Source organism: Triticum aestivum, chromosome 7D (assembly GCF_018294505.1).
Source record: "Triticum aestivum cultivar Chinese Spring chromosome 7D, IWGSC CS RefSeq v2.1, whole genome shotgun sequence".
Taxonomy (NCBI): Eukaryota; Viridiplantae; Streptophyta; class Magnoliopsida; order Poales; family Poaceae; genus Triticum; species Triticum aestivum.
In genome coordinates, this window is record NC_057814.1 from 481975955 (window position 1) to 481998992 (window position 23038).

At 46.5% G+C, this 23038-nt stretch overlaps 1 protein-coding gene across 1 annotated transcript; it reads left to right on the plus strand.

The window, feature by feature from the left end:
* Positions 1-253: 253 nt before the first annotated feature.
* LOC123163807 (crooked neck-like protein 1) lies at positions 254-4845 on the plus strand. Its single transcript, XM_044581192.1, has 4 exons — positions 254-2140; positions 3652-3865; positions 3974-4172; positions 4393-4845. Exons 1-4 carry the CDS (start codon positions 515-517, stop codon positions 4511-4513), a joined length of 2160 nt encoding a protein of 719 aa, XP_044437127.1. The 5' UTR covers positions 254-514; the 3' UTR covers positions 4514-4845.
* Positions 4846-23038: the final 18193 nt, after the last annotated feature.

Sequence of the window (23038 nt, forward strand, 5' to 3'; positions counted from 1 at the left end):
CATATGTCTTGTGAACGTTCATATTTTTTCTTAGAATTTTTTGAAACATGTAAATTTGATTTTTATGACATGGTATCATATGATGGTTGGTATCACAGGATATTTCCCCCTTCTTCATCTCACTCAGCAGTGTCCGGATATTCGATTAGTATTTTAGGTGGTTTTCGAGTAGTATAATATTGAGGTCCATATTCATCTCGTCGTGAACTCGTGATAAATTTCAAGTTTCCAACACGAGCACTTAAACTACGTTTTACAGATAACCCCTCGTCCAGCAAAGACCGAACCCCAAATCGAGCCGAGCCGCTCGGCCTCGCTCGATCTGCCCCGCCCCTCGCGCCGCCGTCCTCCGCCCAACTCCTCGCCTTCCTCCGCCCCGCTCCGGCATCGAGCTCCGCCGCGCCGCCGTCCGCGCGTACAAGCAGACCTAAAATCCAATCACCCGTCCCTTGCCCCCTCCTCCCATTATTCTCCTCCTCCCAAAACCCTAACCCTAGCACAGACACCAGCCGCCATGGCGCTCACCACCCGCGGCGGCGGCGGCGCCGACCAGGCGCAGCCTCCGCCGGCTCCCGACGCGAGCCTCGGCTTCCTCACGAAGCGCGACACGGAGGTCAAGCTCCCCCGCGCGACGCGGGTGAAGAACAAGACGCCAGCGGGGGTCCAGATTACCGCCGAGCAGATCCTCCGGGAGGCCCGGGAGCGGCAGGAGCCCGAGATCCGCCCGCCCAAGCAGAAGATTACCGACGTCCACGAGCTCGCGGACTACCGGCTCCGCGAGCGCAAGAGGTTCGAGGACCTCATTCGCCGCGTCCGCTGGAGCGTCTCGGCGTGGGTCAAGTATGCCAAGTGGGAGGAGGGGCAGAAGGACTTCGCCCGGGCTCGCTCCGTCTACGAGCGCGCCCTGGACGTCGCCCACCGCGACCACACCCTGTGGCTCAAGTATGCGGAGTTCGAGATGCGCAACCGCTATGTCAACCATGCCAGGAACGTCTGGGACCGTGCCGTCTCGCTCCTCCCCCGCATCGACCAGCTGTGGTACAAGTATATCCACATGGAGGAGCTGCTTGGTGCCGTCGCCAATGCTCGGCAGGTCTTTGAGCGCTGGATGGGATGGCGTCCTGATATTGCTGGCTGGAACTCGTACATCAAGTTTGAGCTGCGATATGGAGAGGTTGAGCGCGCTAGGGCAATCTATGAGCGGTTTGTCGCCGAGCACCCGCGGCCCGACACGTTCATCCGATATGCAAAGTTTGAGATGAAACGTGGAGAAGTAGAGCGGGCGCGACGTGTGTATGAGCGTGCAGCGGACCTGCTCGTGGATGATGAAGATGCAGAGGTGCTGTTTGTAGCATTTGCTGAGTTTGAGGAGAAGTGTCGGGAGGTGGAGCGTGCTCGTGCGATATACAAGTATGCGCTTGACAGAGTGCCTAAGGGCAGGGCTGAGGATCTTTACAGGAAGTTCCTGGCATTTGAGAAACAATTTGGTGACCGTGAGGGGATTGAGGATGCCATTGTGGGCAAGCGGAGATTCCAATATGAAGATGAGGTGAGGAAGAACCCACTCAACTACGACTCATGGTTTGATTACATCAGGCTGGAGGAGAGCGTCGGGAATAAGGACAGGATCAGAGATGTGTACGAGAGGAGTATCGCAAATGTTCCTCCTGCAGAAGAGAAGCGGTACTGGCAGAGGTATATCTACCTTTGGATAAACTATGCTTTGTATGAGGAACTTGATGCACAGGACATGGAAAGGACCCGGGAGGTCTATAGGGAATGTCTGAAACTCATTCCACACAAGAAATTTACCTTTGCTAAGCTGTGGCTGATGGCCGCGCAGTTTGAGATAAGACAGAAGAACATAAAGGCTGCACGGCAGATTCTCGGTAATGCAATAGGTATGGCACCGAAGGGGAAAATATTTAAGAAGTACATTGAGATCGAGCTTTATCTGGGCAACTTTGACCGCTGTAGAACTCTGTATGAAAAATACATCGAATGGTCTCCAGCAAATTGTTATGCCTGGAGGAAGTATGCTGAACTGGAAAAGAACCTTAGTGAGACTGATCGTGCTCGATCAATATATGAGCTTGCTATCGCTCAGCCAGCCCTTGATACGCCTGAAGTTCTATGGAAGGTATGTTGTCCTTGCCGTCCTCTTAATCGGTCTAAGTTTTATGTTTTGTTGAGTGGAAGTATTGAATATATTTTCCTATACATTCTTATATGCCTCAAATAAGCACTCATGAAGTTCTATGTTAACGTTGATTTATACTCCCTCTGTTCACAAATATAAGATGTTCTAACTATTCTCTGAATCGGATGTATATGGACACGTTTTAGTCTGTTTGTTCACTCATTTCAGCCAGTATGTAGTCCATATTGAAATATCGAAAACATGTTATATTTGTGAACGGAGGGAGTATCATATTTGATCTGCTCATATATCTAAATAGTTCCAGTGTTTATGCATGGGAGTATGTGTGTATTATTTGCCACCTTTGTTCATGTGTGCTGTGATGTGATATCATGGTTAATTTGTACTCCCTCTGTTTTTATTTACTCCGCATATTAGCTTTGTCTAAAGTCACACTTTATAAACTTTCACCATGTTTGTAGAAAAATATATTAACATGTATACCACCAAATCAATACCATTAGATTCACCATTGAATATATTTTCACATCATATGGACTTGTTATAAATGTTCATATTGTTTTCTACAAACTTGGTCAAACTTTATAAAGTTTGACTTCGGTCAAAGCTAACATGCAGAGTAAATAAAAACGGAGTGAGTGACATGTTAACACGCCACCTAGAGAGTAGGCAGTAGAGATCAGAGATCGATCTTTGCCGGGTGTGTTGTTGAGCTCTACACTATTTCGAGCGTTACCTGAATTAGTTTATTTTCATGGAAGAAGGGGTTGTGCTGTTATATTTGTTCTGGAAAACCGGAAACCAGCCTTTGCTATTTTTTCTTACAAAATTTAACTTAGGAGTGTTAGTTGATTTCTCTGAATCTGTTATTTCTTTGCATTATATCCTGCCAGCTACAAACTATCAGGCAGTAGTAACTACCAAAGCATTTGTAAACCATGTATCTTCATCCTCTGCACTCTATCAAGTTGCTTGAATGCTTAATAACTTACGGAGTATTTGTGAAACAACTGCTGGACAATGCTCAGAATCGACATAGTTGAGGTCCCTTTTGTGTAGGTCTAGGTGGGACTTTGTTGACCTGTATTCTTCAGTCTTCTCCCTGGCAAAGCAGAGCCAATGGAACTATATTTGTCCAGTCAGCAACTGAATACACACACTTCTTTGTGCTGTTGTATGCTTTTGATCTCTTAGCTACAGTTTTAAGAGAGAAAACCCAGTGTGCTGTCATCTGATATATTATTTCCAAATAATGCATTTTATGACATGACCTTTTATTCTTAGGAATTGTTTCCGATTTTTTTCTATAAGATGCAGCATTGATCCTTGTTAGATGTTAATGTTACATTTGAGACATCCAGAAAAGTCGTGCTTTTAAGAGAATCGACATATGCTTAACTGAATCATTTTTAGTGTCTTTTACTTCCAGGTCTACTTGTGATTTTAGTTACTAGGGATGCTTACTAAATCTTCTTCCTTTTAACTTGCAGGAGTACTTGCAATTTGAAATTGACGAAGATGAATTTGATAGAGCAAGAGAACTCTATGAGAGATTGCTTGATAGAACAAAGCATTTGAAGGTATGGATCAGCTTTGCTGAATTCGAGGCCTCAGCTGGCTTGGGAGAAGACGATGGAAGTGAGGAGAATAAGAATGATGTTGGTTATCAGGAACAGCAGGCAGAGCGGGTCCGGAGGTGTCGGGGTGAGTAACGAGCTAGAGAGCCTACTTTGGGCTTCTGTACATCTTTTTTATGTTCAGTTTGCAATTAATGGTGCATTAAATCTGACATTGCTGTGTTATGGTGGTCAGCTGTCTTTGAAAGGGCATTCGACTACTTCAGGACCAATGCTGCAGAGCTAAAAGAAGAAAGAGCAATGCTCCTGGAAGAGTGGCTCAAAAAAGAGTTGAGCTTTGGTGATCTTGGTGATGTCACTTTAGTGCAGAAGAAGGCGCCAAGGAAAGTGAAGAGGAAGAGACCACTCCCCACAGACGATGGCTCCAGTATTGCGTATGCTATTTACCCAGTTCTTTATTCTTGGTACTATTGTATTATCAGAAGTTGGTGGTTTGCCAAGTTTAGCACCCTATGTGGCCATGCGCGGTCTGAATTCTGTTAAGAATTTAGAACCCAGGATAAAATAACTAGTGCTAACAATATTAGTAGAGTAATACTTTTGTGCTTGGTTCCCAGCAATTTAGAAATATACTGACATCATTTGCTCTGCCAGGTACGAGGAGTACATTGACTATATCTTCCCTGATGAAGTTACGCTGGCCCCGAACCTCAAGATATTGGAAGCTGCTTACAAGTGGAAGAAGCAGAAGGCAAACGACACAGAGGATGACTGATCTGAACATCGAGAGGCTACCTGTTGTGAATGGTTTTCCCACCATCAGAGATGAGTGCCACCATGCCAAAATCAGAAGCAGAGAAGGTTTCCAATACGTTGCGCTGCCTCTTACCCTACATATGGCCTTTTTTTGCGGCTTGTTCAGTTGAGATATCGAAGCAGTATCTCTGACAGATGGATGCTGAATTATCTGGGTTCTGTTACCCCTGTATTGAACGGTATGTTCGTTGTTAGGAGTCAATTTATCTTGGTTTTGTTACCCCGGTTCCTTGGGTTGAATGTAACTCAACATGTATTATTTGAGCTTAGCACTATATCATGTTTCTCCCATTTGGTACCTGGTGCTAAACTGCCAGACGAGTGTTTCATTAACAACGAAACACAGCCATCTGCGGTCAGAAATTCCATTGGGGAAAACTGTACGAGCTGATGGGCCTGAAATATTATTATGGGCTTTGAGTTTGGCCCGAAAACTTAACCTTTTTTTTCTTTCTTTCTCTGGTCATTTTTAAAAAAATCTTGAAATATACTCCTGCATTCTCACATTAGTCACAAACGGTTACAAGTAATAAGAAAAGAACTCTGATAAACGTTTTTTGATGGCAACTTTAGTTACCCGAGGATGGCTCAGTTTTTTGGGGTTTTTTTTTCGGATGGCAGTTAAAAACATCAGGGTGTTATTTTGTGCCACACGTGTGGCACTTATCATTTTGATAATGGTAAGAAAGACAATTAGTTTAATGAAGACTACATCTCTGTCTTGGATTGTTTCAAGATTTAGTTTGAACTAGCAAAAGAGCCCGTGCGTTGTAACGGGAGATTAAATCCTTCGTATGCGCCAAGCAACCCATTCATGTCGCCACTTCTATACGCCACCATCATCGACGATGGCCGTGTGGTCCAACTATTAATGTCCTTCAATTCCAAGCCAATGAGCTTGGTTGCCCGGCAATGACATGTACGAGAGCTTGTGATTGAGCTTAGATTTCAGTAGAGGGACTTGAGGCCTTCTTACATGTGACTTCGGCGTGTACGAGAACTTGTGATTGAGCTTAGATTTCAGTAGAGGGACTTGAGGCCTTCTTACATGTGACTTCGGCATGGATAATGGACACATGGTTAGTGTCAATCGGTAAGGCGTTAAAAAATGTACGAACTGGGAAGATGAATGAATTAGCCAAACCTCTTGCTATATAGGTGAGTTGGCACGATCAATGGCACTGTCCTTTAACTTCACGTATAATCTTGCATGTCCTTCCTTACTCATTTCATCTTGTTTATTTATGCGGGCCACAAGCTGAATGCTCAGCCATGTGAGAAAAAAATAATAACGATCATCTAGAGTAACCAAGAGTCCTTCACCAATCGTGTGTCCACATTAATCCTTGCAAATCAGGGATCCGGCGTCTCCGAGGGCAGCCTGTCACGTCCCACAATGCGTTCAAAGGCTAGACGGGAGCAGCGCGGTCTGACCCCCAACGAGCCGGCAATTAGGGCGGCTGCTCCACGAGCGTGTTCCTGAATGTTACTCACTGCTTGCTGCTCATTGCCTGAGCTCACCCGTCTCTTTTTGTTTTTCGAAAGATTCATGCCTCATCCTTCAATTATTTAATTCCCAAGAAGGCTTGTTCCTAGACAACTTGCTCACATATTTAAACTGGTGGGATTCATTGTTACAAAGCAATGTGGGACTATCTTTTTAATAGTAAATTAAAATGAAAAGGCTGATTAGCAGGCCACTTTTGGGCCTTGGTGAAGCTGCGTATGTGCAGCTTGACGTGTTGGTCTTTTTGGGATTGGAAGAGTGCTAGGCTGGCCGTGGCTGAGGCCCAAAAGAGCGTACGGCAGGGAACAAACAGATGAAGCTTTTGTTTACTTACGGACGAAAGTGGCTCACATAGATTAGTACCATCTTAGATATATATTTTAAATTCAAACTGAAAGCGTAAATTCACGGGAAGAAGCGTATTGTGACGGTGAACCCACGGAGTTAATCTGTGCTTTATTATTAGGGAAAGATTCGAACCAAACACCAAAGTTAATCAGAGAAATACCCCCATCAAGCTTCGGGGCATCTAGCTGGCGTGAACTTCCCGGGAAAGATAGCAACATTTGTCCCGTTGCCTGTTGTTGAATAGTAGCAAGCACTAAATTGGCCAGAGGCATTTAAGAAGCTTATATATACACTGTAGCTGTCGAATTGCATTGGATTCTCGTTTGCCAGCCAGTTGGTCATAATCATACAGTCCAACAAATCGACCTACTATTATTTACAGAAGTGAAAGGTCGGAACACAAGACACACGGAACTGACTGAAAGAGGCGGCATCCTGGACAGTTATCACCGGCGATATCGTATCCTCGGCGACGCCTGCAGCACGAAATTAGCAATGCACACCAAGTACGTACTCCATATCAGTGATGAAAAGTCAGCGAAAGCATCTTGAGCCATTGCCACAACAAGCACAAGAGAGCTGAAACCAGGCTGCATCTGCGAGCACGCTCGCACGCATCCCAGCCTCGAAGCCGAAGACACACAGAAGATGACACCGAGTCCACCATGTTCACACGCACTGTTTCGCCACTGACACGGTGGCAGTCAGTGAGTGGTAGCTATACACTACACTGCCACGCCACTGGCGCAACGAACTGGGCGGAGCAGTGAGGCGCCCACTGGTTGCAGCAGCAGCAGTAGTGTCGCTGACCGCCGTGCCAGCTTTCGGAGATCCAAGACCAATCTAAACACCGTCTTTTTTCCTTCTTTTCGAAACGGACTAAGAGGCTGTTTGGTTCTAGGCCTAGCATTATCAAACTCTGTCACACATTTTTGCCAATCTTACCTAAGCTTAGTTCATTAAAATGAGAGCCACAAGTTGGCAAGCCTAAGAGAATCTTGTCACACTTTTTGTGTGTATGCCATGTGGGGCTTAAGTGTGGCTTGCCTAAGGTATGACTTGAACCAAACACTCACCTAAATTAGTCAAACCTGTCTAACCTTAAGTATTGCAACCTTTGACAAAGTTAGTCACAAACCAGACAGCCCCTAAACGTCAGCTTTGAGGCCAAAGCGAAGCCGCAAACGAAGAGCTAAAGCGCAAAAGACCATAAAGGCCTTGCATGATTGGTCCATGGTACAGCACTCGGAAGAAAAAGGAGAGGGAGAGGCGAGGGCGAGAGACCCTGAGAAGCAGTCGCTGGTGAGCGAGAAGATACAAGAGCTGCAGCCTACAGCCCTACACCACCGGCGCCTTTGAGGCAGAGCAATGCTGCGTCGGTCTCCGTGCACGAAGGCATGGTGATGCGATGAGGCGGGCACTGGGACATCATCTTTCGCGTGAGGAAGTTTCCCGGGGCATCTCGAGGGCAGAAATGGAGAGCGAAACCTTCAAAGTGGTTGTCGTGTCGATTTCGTTAGTGCCGAAATGTGTCGAGGATCCTAGATGGGCCGGCCGGCTCATGATTTTTTTTGCCCAAAGATGGTTGTGTCGTTTGCTTTGGTCTTTTCCTCTTCTTTTGATGGGGGTCGTTGCCGCAGCACTGTGCCGAGGGCTCTTAATAAGGCCAGGTTTACCCGACCAATTTTTCTGTCATGTCCAAGTCCAACAGTTTAGCTCTTGATGAAGCACAGTGCAAGTTTCCAAAATTTTGTTAAGCTCATCCACTTTTCCTGCCATCTCCATGTCCAACAGTTTTTTTTTCCGAAACGGAGGCATAATATTTGCCTTATCAATTAAATAAGAAGAGAATAGAGTTTATAGTTTTACAATACCCACAGGTACGGCATGGCAATTACTCGCCCACAAAAATATCTCCTAATTTCTTTGCGCCCACGGTCACGCAAAGCTTGGCCTCGTCGACGATGGCGGTGAGAAGAATGGTCGTTGGCGCACTCTTATGACGAAACACCCGTGCATTTCTTTCATTCCAAATGGTCCAGGAGACAAGTATGGTGAGAGAGGCCAAAGCTTGCTGGTTGGGGTTACGATTGTCGGTTCTCTTGTCCCACCATTCGTAGACGGATTCATCTGTGTGCCACTCGGATGTATCTATGTGCGCGAGACCAAGCCTCTCAATGAGAGACTTCCATATCCGAATTGTAAAGCGGCACTTGAAGAAAATGTGGGCACCCGTTTCTTGCTCCCTATTGCAAAGTTTGCAGAGGCCACAATTTGGCCAACCTCGTCGCTGTAAACGATCGGCGGTCCAAATCCTATCTTGTATTGCCAACCACGCAAAGAATTTAACCTTTGGAGGTGCCCATGCCTTCCAAACCATACGGTCCAAGGGGGAAAGAGTCAAGCCTAGGAATTGAGCTTTATACGCAGTGGCCGCCGTGTATATCCCGTCATTCGCGTGCTTCCAGATGATGGTATCTTCGGTTTGCTCATGAAGGTGGACATCATTCAGGAGCATCCAAAGAGTGAAAAATTCCCGAATGTGGGCTGCGGTTACAACCACGACTTTTTTTTTGAAATAAGGCAAAAGATTTGCCATTTTCATTGATTAATAAGAAGAAATAGAGGTTTTGGCCAAAGGCCGAATTACAAAGCATTACTCTCGCGGCATTACATTACTCAAAATTTTTGCCCCTGCCAAGCACCACATGGAGGCCTCCTCTTTGATTTTAGCAACAATCACTCCCACCGGCACCGCGGTGTTGCGGAAGACACGAGCATTTCTCTCTTTCCAGATTTCCCACGAGATAAGCATCATTAAAGAGATGAGCGCCCTTCGAGATTGCGAGAAGCTACAGGCATTGAGTTGCCACCAATCCTTGACGGAACCTACAGCCACCCAATCTGCAGGCTGCACATCAACAAGGGCAAGCCAAGTCTTAATCATCACCCAAACTCTGACGGTGTGGCGGCATTGGAATAGGAGGTGTGCAGCCGACTCTTGAACTTGCTTACATAGGGGGCAAAGGTGGCAGTTTGGCCATCCCCGGCGATGTAGCCTGTCCGCCGTCCAAATCCTATTATTGATAACAAGCCAGGCGAAGAACTTGCATTTGGGGGGAGCCCAGTTTTTCCACACCATCAAGGGCATTGCTGTGTCGACCAAACCAAGGAACTGAGCTTTGTAGGCCATCGCCGACTTGGTTGATCTTGAGTATCCAAGCGTTCCCCTTGAGGGCCTCACGGACCTTCCAACTCTTTCTTTTCGAGGCCTCGAAGATGAGCGGTGCAATATCCTTAGGTTTGCGACCAAGGAGCTTGGGCTCCTGAAGTACAGTACTAGAGTAGTTGCCGAAATTTTGTTAGTAAGCTCATCCCCTTTAGCCACTCGTACTAGTATGTATTACTACTATCCGATCCATAATAAATGTTGCAGTTTTGAAATAAGCTCGGTTTAAAACTGCGGCACTTTTTTTTGGATCGGAGGGAGTTTTGTCGCTCCTTGGCGTATTAAAAATGAGAACGATATTCCCGTAGCAGCTCATGTTACCTGAATCATAATGCCAAGCCCCTGCTCCCCACGTGAGGAAGTTTCCCCGGGAACTCACCGTCCAATTTCCTAGTGGCGACAATGAGACCAGCACTACTACCCAAGAGCCGCACTCTCAAAGCAGATTTGGTGTTGAATCCCTTGCAATTCCCTACTAATGTTTCGGGAGTTTTCTTGCTTGGAGAGCCTAAACCTAAAGGGCGCATTGGGGCGGTTAATCTTTTGGTCAAAGATGATTGTGTCTTCTTTAGCTTTGTCCCATACCACCATCATTCTTTTGATGCAACAAATTGCGGCATCATCGTTGCTTTTAGAGCGACATGCACGCTGATGCTACCAGGAGGGTTGGTGGTCTATACCGTGCTAGCAGGTGTAGATGCAGTGACATGGGAAACACAAAGTTTTTACTAGCAGACCTGGGACGGATATAGACCATGAATATATTTCAGAGGATGGGTGAACGGCCTGTGCTCTTGCATTAAAACCTGATGAAACCGGGAGGTTTCAGTTACCCGGTAGGTGCAGAACATTCAAAGCTTCACAAGCAGGCCAGGAACCGGTGGGCACATTTGAGAGGACAATGCAACGGACCGCAGGAAGGAGGCGTACACGTACACATCGGGTTTGCGATCCCATCAGCCGCGACATCCGCATCGCCGGAGATCCTTTTCGGGGAGGGATCGACATGGTAAGTGCTTTCACTTTGTTCCCGTTATTGAACTTGGTCAGACGGTGCCTTTCTGCCCTTTTGATGCAGGATCGGCTTCCTCTTTTTACCATCATGTACTAACAGATGTAGTGCCTCTGCCTGTCTGCCTGCAGAGTTTAATGGTCTCGGAGGATGGACACAAATTACTACTGGATCGAACATTCATCATGTGCTGGTGTTGGTCTGATGAGATCGCTGCTGCTATAGGGGTGCTCATTGTTAGTCGCCCGCATGTCCCTTTTCTCCTGCAATTAAGGACATAATGATTTTTTTTTCTGAAACGAAGTTAAGGACATGGTGATATTAAGTCACTCGATTGCTTCGTGATTCATGCTAAATTCCAGTAGCATCAAATTCAGAGATGATAAGCTGTACGCCCTGACCATGTGCTTGTGATAGATATCCAATTTCATGATGCATTGTATTTTGGTCACACAATAATTTAGTAACGCGAGCAACGTCCAAGTACTACGCAGGGGGTGGTCAGAGACATTTATGTACGTCACTGTTGAGAGCAGGAGCGAGCGCCCGTTCCAGTTTGGCACAGTGGACAGACGCGATCACGTGTGCAGTGGAGTGGAATGGCAGCGAGGCCGCGCGCAACAGTGCATCAGCGGCTGTGTGACTGTATGAGTATGACTGTGGGGGCGGGACGGCGACAGTAAACCGCAGCAAATGCTGGACGGAGCCAAAAAGGAGAACTGGAATCAGCGTCGTCTTCTTCCTCCTGGCTGTCCACAAAATGATCTGGGGATGGACCAGCACCAGCACCAGCACCAGCACGCCCCCCTGCCTGCTAGCGAATAGCGGTGCTGTGTCTCAGAGCGCAAGGTGACGCTGCGAGTCCCGTCGCACATGCATGCATGCATCAATTGCGGGATCAAAGCACCGGGCTAGTAGGGTTAACGTAGAGAGTAAGAAGTGATCGGTGAACCAAAGATTCACCATGGATCCAGGGCTGCGGTGCTCCAGGCGGCAAATTTGTCTTCTTTACAAATAGTTCTGTTTGACACAAAATCACAAAAGAAAACACACGTGAAGTATTTCCTGCATGTCTGTTGAACGGATCCATTTTCATAAAACAATTCAAACAAATGGTGTCTGACAGTAAGAGAGGTAGGGGAAAGGAGCTTGATCTTACTAGACGCAGTGGGCAACACAAGATTGTATACAGGTTCAGTCCCCTCGACGATGAGGTAACAACCCTAGTCTTGTCTTACTAGGAGGTGTTCTTACGTATGATTCCGAACGTGTAGTCGGCCACCAGGTAGGCTTTTGGCATCTCCAGCCGTGACCTGCAAATTTCTCCCGCATCCGTTCATAGACAGGGGGATCAGTCTGCAGACATGGACGCGGGAGGTCACTATCCAACGCTATCTTGTATATGTCTGTCAGTAAAGGGTAATTTGAAGTCTGATCCACACAACGCGCCGGCTCACACCAGCGCCGGATCGCATGCCCGATCACAATAAAAACATGGCAAGTATGCTTAGTTTTACATGCCCGAATACAAAAGAACATCAGTCCGGCAGTCTGTGCAATTTTCTGCCCTACCGGACCGGCAATCCCAGCCGTCTGCTCCCAGATCAAGGTGTCATTGCCGCCGCATAGACAACCTCCGCGTCCGCCTCCGTTGGGTCCTCATTGTCCTCTGCTGTCAACTAATCTTTCTGCCGCTGCAACATCTGGTAGCAGACGGATTGCACGATCATTCTTGCATCGGCATCCAAAGAGTCAAGATTCAAGGTCAACATCTTGGCGTCCTCCGCATTGGCGGCGATCTTCAACTTCTTTTCCTCGATCGCGAACTTCCTCTCTTCGATCATAGTCCTCCTCTCTTCGAGCTCGAGCTTCTTGTCCGTTGCCTCCATCAACAATTTGAACCTCTGTGTCTTTTTCTCCTCCTTGAGGTCCATGTGCTTCACACATGCCACCTCCTTCTTCAACAAGATGTTCTCGAACCTCGCCGTCAGCTTGGCTGCCCCACCTCCTCGATTCGCCCTCTCCTCCTCCCACTTCTTCTCCTGTAAAAATTTTCTAACCTTTTTCTGCGGTTCCTGGATTGGGTCTATAGGGTCACCGGTTTCTTCCTCGGTGGCTTGGGTGATGCTACTTCTTGAGCTTGCGTTGGTTTTTCCCTTGAAGAGGAAAGGGTGATGCAGCAAAGTAGAGATAAGTAGTTCCCTCAGTTTGAGAACCAAGATATCAATCCAGTAGGAGAAGAACGCGCAAATCACCAATACCTGCACAAACAATCAAACACTTGCACCCAACGCGATAAAGGGGTTCTCAATCCCTTCACGGTCACTTGCAAAAGTGAGATCTGATAGAGATAGATAAATAGAACTAAACAAAAGATAAAATATTTTTGGGTTTTTGGTTTATCGATCTGAAAATAAAAGATTACAAAATAGTAGATCGGAAACTAATATGATGGAAAATAGACCCGGGGGCCATAGGTTTCACTAGAAGCTTCTCTCATGAAGGCAAATAATACGGTGGGTGAACAAATTACTGTCGAGCAATTGATAGAAAAGCGCAAAGTTATGACGATATCCAAGGCAATGATTATGCAATATAGGCATCACGTCCGTGTCAAGTAGACCGAAACGATTCTGCATCTACTACTATTACTCCACACATCGACCGACTCCTGCCTGCATCTAGAGTATTAAGTTCATAAGAACAGAGTAACACATTAAGTAAGATGACATGATGTAGAGGAATTAACTCAAGCAATATGATGAAAATCCCATCTCTTTATCCTCGATGGCAACAATGCAATATGTGTCTCGCTACCCCTACTTTATCACTGGGTGAAATCATGCAAGATTGAACCCAAAGTTAAGCACCTCTCCCATTGCAAGAAATACCAATCTAGTTGGCCAAACCAAACTGATAATTCGAAGAAAATACAAAGATACCAAACCATGCATATAAGAATTCAGAGGAGATTCAAATAATATTCATAGATAAGCTGATCATAAATCCACAATTCATCGGATCTCGACAAACACACCGCAAAAGAGTATTACATCGGATAGATCTCCAAGAACATGGTATTGAGAATCAAAGAGAGAGAAGAAGCCATCTAGCTACTAGCTATGGACCCGTAGGTCTGAGGTGGACTACTCACGCTTCATCGGAAGGGGCAATAGAGTTGATGTAGATGCCCTCCGTGATCGAATCCCCCTCCGGCAGGATGCCGGAAAAGGCCCCAAGATGGGCTCTCAGGGGAACAGAAGGTTGCGGCGGTGGAAAAGTGTTTTCGTGGATGCTTCTGGTGGTTTGGGAATATATGTGAATATATAGGAGGCAGAACTAGGTCAGGGGGGTCACGAGGGGCCCACAAGGTAGGGGGCGCGCCCTACCCCCTGGGCGTGCCCTCCACCCTTGTCACCGCCTCGTGGCTCTTCTGACTTGAACTCCAAGTCTCCTGGGTGTCTTCTGGTCCAAGAAAAATCATCGCGAAGTTTTATTCCGTTTGCACTCCGTTTAGTATTCCTTTTCTGCGAAACTAAAAAACAAGCAAAAAACAGAAACTGGCACTGGGCTCTAGGTTAATAGGTTAGTCCCAAAAATAATATAAAATAGCATATTGATGCATATAAAACATCCAAAAACAGATAATATAATAGCATGGAACAATAAAAAATCATAGATACGTTGGAGACGTATCAGGCGACGATCTTGGCTATGAAGAGGTTCCATTTCGGTTGCCCATTCAACTTCAACCAACAATGCATGATGGTGAAGTTTTTCTTCTCCGACTTCTTGTATAGCAAACAAGCACGAGAAGGCTACAAAGTGAAACAGTGTCAACAATGCATATCCGTCTAATGCGAAACAAAATTAAGCATACCCGGCTACGAGCAACAAACTAAGCATATCCGGCTAGTGAGCAACAAAACTAAGCATATCCGACTAGTGACCAACAAAAATAAGCATGTTCGGCTACTGATCAACTTACTTGCTCGGTGATTTGTGCACCGCTAGGCCACCGTATGGTGAGATGCTTCAAGTGTCTGCAATACTTCGTCACTGCCTCTTGGATGGTGTACCATCGATGGTTGAGGGACTTGGATTCATAGTTGCAGATGACCGCGTCGGAGTAGGGGCTGAAAATGCTTGTGTTCGTGGAACCAAACGTGAATCTTGTTCCAAAATGTTGTGCCCTTTTGCTCTGTGCCATGGATCGGATCGAGGCTAGTGGCCAACCATGCATCACACAACAGCTCGTTCTCCCACACGTTGAAGCTTTCTCCTCTATTCTCCATTAATAAATTATTCTACACAATTTTGTCTTTTTATTTGCCATGCTATTTTACCACTATGTATCTCCACTATTTAGTTTTAAATCTTATAACTAGCAAAGACAAGGGGCTCAGCAACCCCCTTGCCACACTGGGTGCAAGTTTGTATTTTATTTGTGTGTAGGTATTGTTTATCTTGTTAGCTTGGAAGCTTCCTACTTGATTGATAACCTTGGTTCTCTAACTGGGGAAATACTTTGCTTTTGTTCTACATCACCCTTCCTCTTTGGGGAAACCCCAACAACTCCTACATGAGTCAACAGAACACTAGTCCACTAGTCATTCATCAACTTTGGATCCAAGCTAGTGATTTTTGTATTTTTCTCCTTTTAGTTAGGTCCCAACCATGCACAGAGGATATTGCCTTCGCCCTTTGTTCGAGGTAGTAGCAAATGATTTGACAACATCGAAGATGCGTTCATCAAATCCCGGTGGTACATAACAGGTCTGTGTTGAGTGAAGGTTCACTCGGAACTTTCCTCGCGTGAAGCGCACGGTATTCTTGACTCGGGATTTTCTTCAATTGGTTTGACATGCGATCTGACTTGATTAATCTATGTGATTTCTTCTTGTGAGTGGACTACGACGAATCTTTTGTGTGTTGCCGAAAAGATTCGAGAGTGTTGTAGGTAGGATTTGATGGAATGTGGCCACATGCAAACTTCTTGGTTCCTGCGTGCGACCCCCTTTGACGAGTGTGAAATGCTGCCAATTTTGAGTGTGGCGTTGATGTCCCATGGTGAAAGATCGTGGATGTCGCCTAGAGGGAGGAGGGGGAATGGACGCTTTAAAATAATTACGGTTTAGGCTTGATCAAATACGAAATAAACTAACGTTTAATTTGACAAGCACAAAACCTAAATCGACCAGGCTCCCCTATGTGCACCAAGAACTTATGCTAAGCAAGATATATAACATGAAACACTATGCCTATCACAAAGTAAAGTGCATACATAAAGGTCTCGGGTAAGAGATAACCGAAGCACACAGAGACGATGATGTATCCCGAAGTTCACACCCTTGCGGATGCTAATCTCCGTTTGGAGCGGTGTGGAGGCACAATGCTTCCCAAAATGCCACTAGGGCCACCATAATCTCCTCACGCCCTCGCACTATGCAAAATGTCATGATTCCAGTAAGGGACCCTTGAAGGCAGTCACCGAACCCGTAAAATTGGCAACCCCTGGGGGCAGTCACCGAACCCGTACAATTGGAACCCCTTGGGGGCGGTCACCGGAACCCGTACAAATTGCTAAGGACGATCCCCACAACTTAATTGGAGACCCCGACGCTTGCCTCGGAGCTTTCCACCACAATTATTGTGCTCCGTGACCCCACCAAACTTCTAGGGCGCCCAAGCACCCAAGAGGAACAAGCTCTAGGGTACCAAGCACCCAAGAGTAATAAGCTACTCAACCTCTCACTTCCACATATCATCGAGGAGAACTCAAATCGATGCACGAAATGCAATGGCAAGGGCACATGGAGTGCCCAAGTCCTTCTCTCCCAAGTCCCACCACAACAATAATGCCATGGAGGAATACGAGAGGAAACACACAAGAAGAGAACACAAAGAGCTCAAAAATCTAGATCCAAAGGGTTTCCCTCACTTAGAAGAGAGATGGATTGGTGGAAATGTGGATCTAGATCTCCTCTCTCTCTTCCCTAAAAAATAAGCAAGAATCACGGGAGGAATAGAGAGAAGACAAAGCTTATGGAGTTGAACAATGGAGGAAAAAGCTTAGCCAAAGCCGCAGGGGCCAATGGGGAAGAAGACCCCCTTATATAGTGTCCCCATGAATCTAACCGTTATGCACTCTTGAAAGAGCATGGTGCCTCCATGTGTGGTTTTGGTAATGGACATTTTATATGGACTAATGGTTGCCTTGAGTTATATTCGTAGGATTTGTCCATAGGCTTTTCTTGAAGTTCGTCTGTTGGTTTCAAGGAGTTTATGTGTTGACCAAGGTGCTATTCAAGGAATTACCTAAAGATTGGTCATAGAGAAGACATGATACAAGGTTGATCAAGACTAAGTCAAAGAGCGAATCAAGTTGATCAACACACAAAGCGAACAAGATGAACCAAGAGGGATCAAGTGATCCCATGGTATGGTAAGCATTGTCCATTACGCTTTGCGTACTAATCCATGGTCTACGTGAGAGTTCAATGTGGGTTTAGGTATGTTTCCATGGGCTTGCACTACTGCAGGGTGCCGCCAACGTGACACTACAATTAGAGACTCTTCGATGAAACTATGTGCGATGCATTAATCACAAACGATGATGTAATAAAACCGTCAAAAAGATACAAAATGTTTGCGATCGCAGAGACATCAAACAGGATTCAGATTATAGTTGTGTGTGCGATGCGTGTCATACGGTTAATCCATAAGAAGTGCTTGTGATGAGCCAAAACAACAGAAACGGGCAGCCATATGAAGGTGTGTGCGATATACGGCATACAGTTCACTCGGATGAACTGTTTGCGATTAGGGAACACAACCGAAACGGTAGCCAGATCAAGGTGTGTGCGATATACGACATACAATTCACTCGGATGAACTATTTTCGATTAGGCAACACAATAGAAACGGTTCAACTTAACAAGATGTGTCTGATATGCGGCATACAGTTCACATAGATGAATTGTTTATGATGAGCCAAAAGAACACAAACGATTCATGTAAACAAGATGTGTGTGATACGCGGCAAACAACCCACTCGGATGAACTGTTTGCGATGAGAAAATATAACACAGATGTTTACTACAGTTATTTCGTGCACGATTCTGTGTGTAGATTTGTTTTTTGAAAAATGCAAACTAGTTGCTTGCGATGCCTAGGATTATCACACACGATGCGTATGCAAGTACTCGTGTGCGATGGTTAGTAAGTTACACATACATTTTCTTATGTTAACACGTGTGTGATAACACATGACACCACATATGGTTGTCGGGTTGTGTGCTCCACTTAGTCTTCCCGCGCTCCACATGGATAAATTATAAAATCCCCAATCCACTAGCCAGCTGCTAGCTATAAATAACCACAACAATGGCCAGCGGCGACGACTCGCTACTGATCCACTTGCTAGCTAGTTATCCACACATACCGGCATACCCCCAATGGCCGACGACAGGATGGAGTTGCGCGGCGGGAACGACCCCGAAGATCATAGTTTAGTTTAGTTAATTATACCTCCAGAGCCAGATGATTCCGGCTCTGGAGGTATAATTAATTAACATAGTCTGAGATCAAATAACTAAAGCTTCCCCAACGTGATCGTGTGCCGGCCCCAACCGCTAGCAGAGCGCGCGCGGACGGACGCGACCCAAGCGCGCCTTGGCGCCTAAACGGCGAGCAGAGCACGCGGAGGGACGCGACTCGAGGGCACCTCGGCGCCTAAAAGGCGAGCAGAGCGCGCGGAGGGACGCGAGCGGAGCGCGCCGCGGCCGCCTAAACGGCGAGCAAGCACTTGCATAATTATTGCATATAGTAGTTGAACATAGCAGGGAATAGTCGTCCAACAATATTATTTTCGATGACATGCATTAATATATTCTTATTAATGACATGCATTAAGGTTAAATTTTGGTACTACAAAATACGAAGGGGACCAATAAACCACGATGGAGGTAGTACCTATACCAAAATAGACGCCTAGTGCAGAAATTAATGACGTTATACATGTGTCCAACAATCCACGCCAATGCTTACCGCCTCTTCCCTCATCGGTTTCCCGCCACCAGCTAGTGGCTTGTTCCATATGACCGTGGCGGCAACGCACCGTAGCGACACTGTGCGCAGATCTAGTCCACACCCATCTACCATTAGTTATTCCAAGCATGCCAGGCAATGACCAAAGCTTTGACGTCGATCCCTTCCTACACTACATCTTCAGCGAGGAGAACGAGCCGGAGCAGGTCGGGGAGCAAGAGCTTTATCGGCAGGTGCAGGCACCATGGCCCATCGGCAGTGATATCGTCGTGCCAGTCCTTGGGCGCACAATGGGCATATTGCAGAGAAACTGTGATGAGCAGTTTGCCAGCCCCCGTGCAAAAGATCCAGAGCTGCTAGGCGGCATGATCGACGACCCACCCAAAGAGCCGTCGTCACCGGTGCTCGTCAAGAGCCTGATGCCCCGCCAGGAATGGACAGAGGACCTCTGCGATTCAGTTATGAGACAACATGTATGCGGCCTCATCATTGTCGTCGGTGGCCGTGTCAACCTTGATCCTGACGATGTGGTCAGGCTCGAGCGCATCCTTGGCGGAGTTGACGTCCCCGACGAAGTAGAATATCACTAACGTGATATCTTGAGGATGCAGGTGATGGGTGGATTTTGCTACCAGTGCAGAGACATGGAGATGGAGCGGTTCCGCGGGCATGTCATGCGTGTGATTGCACGCTGTCAAGCTCTACTCGAAGAGGCCCAGCAGCCCCAAGAGCCTCCCAGCGCCAGCAGCTCCGCATGCGGAGACGAGTACGGTGGCCGCGGGTTCGGACACTCGGAATGAACGGTCGCAAGGGTGCTATGCTAATCATAGAGTCTGAGAAGACCATCGTTGGAAGGCCGCCAGCTCAGCCTTTTAGCCTTTATTTTATTACAATTATATGCAAATGTCGCATATCGACATTTTAAGTCACTAAGCATATGTAGGTCGTGTGTGTTTTGGGCGTTGCCGCATGTGGCATTTTAAATTATTCTGAATATATAAGACAATTATTAACCATTGCCACTGTAAATTTGCCTCAATGGCGAGCAGAGCGCGCGCAGGGACGCCAAAGTGGAGCGCGCCGCGGCTGCCTCAATGGCGACCAAAGCGCACGGACGGACGCGAGCAGAGCGCGTCGCGGCCACCTCAACGACGAGCACAACACGCGGGGGCCGCGAGCAAAGCACTCCACGGTCGCCTCAATGGCAAGCAACCACACCTGCATATTGCAATTATGGTCAACCTTCTAGCACCCCGTGGGAGGCGCGACAGCCCATCCACCGGACATGACGGTGATATCTCGACCGTGTGTGATAGTGGGGCAGACACGTACTCATCCAAGAATGCTGGCCCACGTACGCCATCCGGGAACTGTTTCGGGCTTCGAGCCCAGAACCATCAATAAATTTTGAGCTTGTTTCTCCTCACATTCTAGATTACCATGCAATAAGTAATTGCAAATCTGTTCACACCGAACAAACCTAACATGTTGTCACTTAGAACTGGGCTATAAAAACTACCCACTCGAAAAGTACTTCACAATTCCTCTCCTCAGCACCCAAAAAACGGGTCTCTCCTGTCAAGTCATTCCACCATGATCGGTAGGAGGAGTTTTGGGTTGATATATAACCAGGGAGCAAAGACAAAGGCCGTGTAAGTACTAGAGAGGTCCCGCCGCTACGCGACAGCCGCAACAGCGATGTTGTGGCGCGCCGTAGAGCCCTTGAACGAGTTCTCACTGGCACACAAGGGCTCTCACAAGTGCACTCACCGCATCAGCGATCGCGACGAGCTAGTGGTGCTGAAGTCCTTGGCCAGCGACGAAGATAGTCTCGCTGGCCTAATTAAGCAGCAGGAGCTGGTCGACGGCTTGGTGAAGTTGCTCAAGATTAGCGATGCCTCGGTTGAGAAGGCGACCGGCCTCGTCGTGCAACTCATGGGTGACAATGCAAAACTCCTCAAGGAGCTCGCCAAGAAGGAGGAGGCCGTCGGCTGGAAGAAGCTGCATCAGCAGAGAAGTGCCTCGGGGATGACGCTGAAAGCGGTCGTCAAGGAACTTATGGGTGACTAGAGGAAGCTCCGCATCGAGCGCGAGGTGGAGGTGGAGGAATTCGTGGCTGCTATCAAGCAAAGTCATGAGGATTTGAAGAAGGAGCTGGAGGAACTCGTCGCCCGACGGTCCATCGAGGAGTAGAGAAAGTAGCAAGCCAGATCATTGTCCGCGATTTACTTCTTCTCTTGCCCCTGTGTCTTTGGGGCGTTGCCGCATGTGGCATTTTGAATTATCCGAAATATGTAAGACAATTGTTATATGAGCCATTGTAAATTTGTCGTTCTATTATCCGTTGCATTTTATTTTGTTGTCGTATTATCCGTTGCCGCATGTGGCTTTTTAAATTATTCGAATACGAGTTGAAAACAAGCTAAAATCACGTTGTCAGTGAGGCACGAACAAAGCAAATGCCAACGTTGAGCGGGGCCATGGGATCACAAGCAAACACCCTCCGTCCAAGGGGCTTTAGTTAACCGCGTGTTAAACAGCGGCTCAACCGCCATTAATGGAGAAGTTGTGAGCGAGGCGGACGGCTGGTGGATGGAGGTGAAAGAGCTCGCTTCCTGATGAGCATGCGCGGCGGACAGGTCGCACGCGTCCCGTCGAGCCTGCGCGGCGGACTGCTCGCACACGCCCCCGTCGAGCCTGCACGGCGGACTTCTCGTGCTCATCCCGTCTAATCAAACAGCTGCACGCACACCACCGACTATGGTTAAATTTTGGCACAAAATACAAAGAGGGCCAATGAACTAGAACTGAGGTAGTACTCTCCAATAAGAAGAGGGACGCATGGCCGCACAAAATGGTTACAGGAACACACACGGTTCAAATAATACAATTGTTTGCGATAATAACGTGCCAGCTATTTGTTCCAAAAGGACTACGTTGGCTATTAATGTGTGCGCCTTGTCTCAAATTGGATGATTTTTTTACCACGACATATATGTGCCATGTCATGAAATCGTGCCAAGTTTCATGATTTTTGGGTGAGTTTTGGATTTACGGGGATTTTAAAACCAAGATTCTCAATGTTTCAGGATGACGAGACGCTTGTAATTCATTCCCATTCCTTCAGTGAGACCTATACATGCACCCAAGAACACATTTATGATTTTCAACCCATTTTGGTGCACTAGCATGTGCTTGTAGTTCAAATTTGAATTATGGACATTATATGCCTAGAAAACTCAATTAATGTATAAATAGGCCAAACGAAACCTGAATAATTTCAAATTTCAGCACGAATCTCTTGTTATTCCATGTTGCATATAGAAAAAAAATACAAGGCGAGAAGAGGCAGTGATTATTGTTTCGCCCACAAGGGGGACACATTTGCCTATCGGAACCATGAGGCTTCTTGTGAGAAACTCCGGTTTGTAAGAGGCTTGTAATAAAACTTCCCCAAATTGGACAATTTTCTTTACCACGACATATATGTGACATGTCGTGACACCATGCCAAGTTTCATGATTTTCCAGTGATTTTTGGATTTACGGGGATTTAAAAACTGAGATTCTCAATGTTTGAGGCCGACCCAGGATGCCGAGATGGTTGTAATTCATTCCCATTCCTTCAATGAGACCTAAACATGCACCCAAGGACACATGTATGATTTTTCTAGAATTTTTGGCGCACTGGATCATGTGCTTGTAGTTCAGATTTGAATTATGGACATTAAATGCCTAGAAAACTCAATTATAATGTATAAAAAAAGGCCAAACGAACCCTGAATAATTTAAAATTTCAGCACGAATCTCCTATTGTTCCATGTTGCGTGTAGAAAAAAATACAAGGCGAGAAGAGGCGGCGATTATCGTTTCGCCCACAAGGGGGGCACATTTCCCTCTCAGAACCACGAGGCTTCTTGAGAGAAGATTCGGTTTGTAAGAGTCTTGTAATAAAATTTGCCCCAATGACAATTTTTTTACCATGACATATATGTGCCATGTGGTGACACCATGCCAAGTTTCATGATTTTCTGGTGACTTTTGGATTTACGGGGATTTAAAACAGAGATTCCCAATGTTTGAGGTCGAACCAGGACGCCGACATGGTTGCAATTCATTCTCATTCCTTGCATGGGACCTCAGCATGCACCCAAGGACTCATGTATGATTTTTCTAGCCATTTTGGTGCACTGGATCATGTTTTTGTAGTTCAGATTTGAATTGTGGACATTAAATGCCTAGAAAACTCAATTGATGTATAAAAAAGGCCAAATAAACCCTGAATAATTTCAAATTTTAGCATGAATCTCCTGTTGTTCCATGTTGCCTGTAGAAAAAAA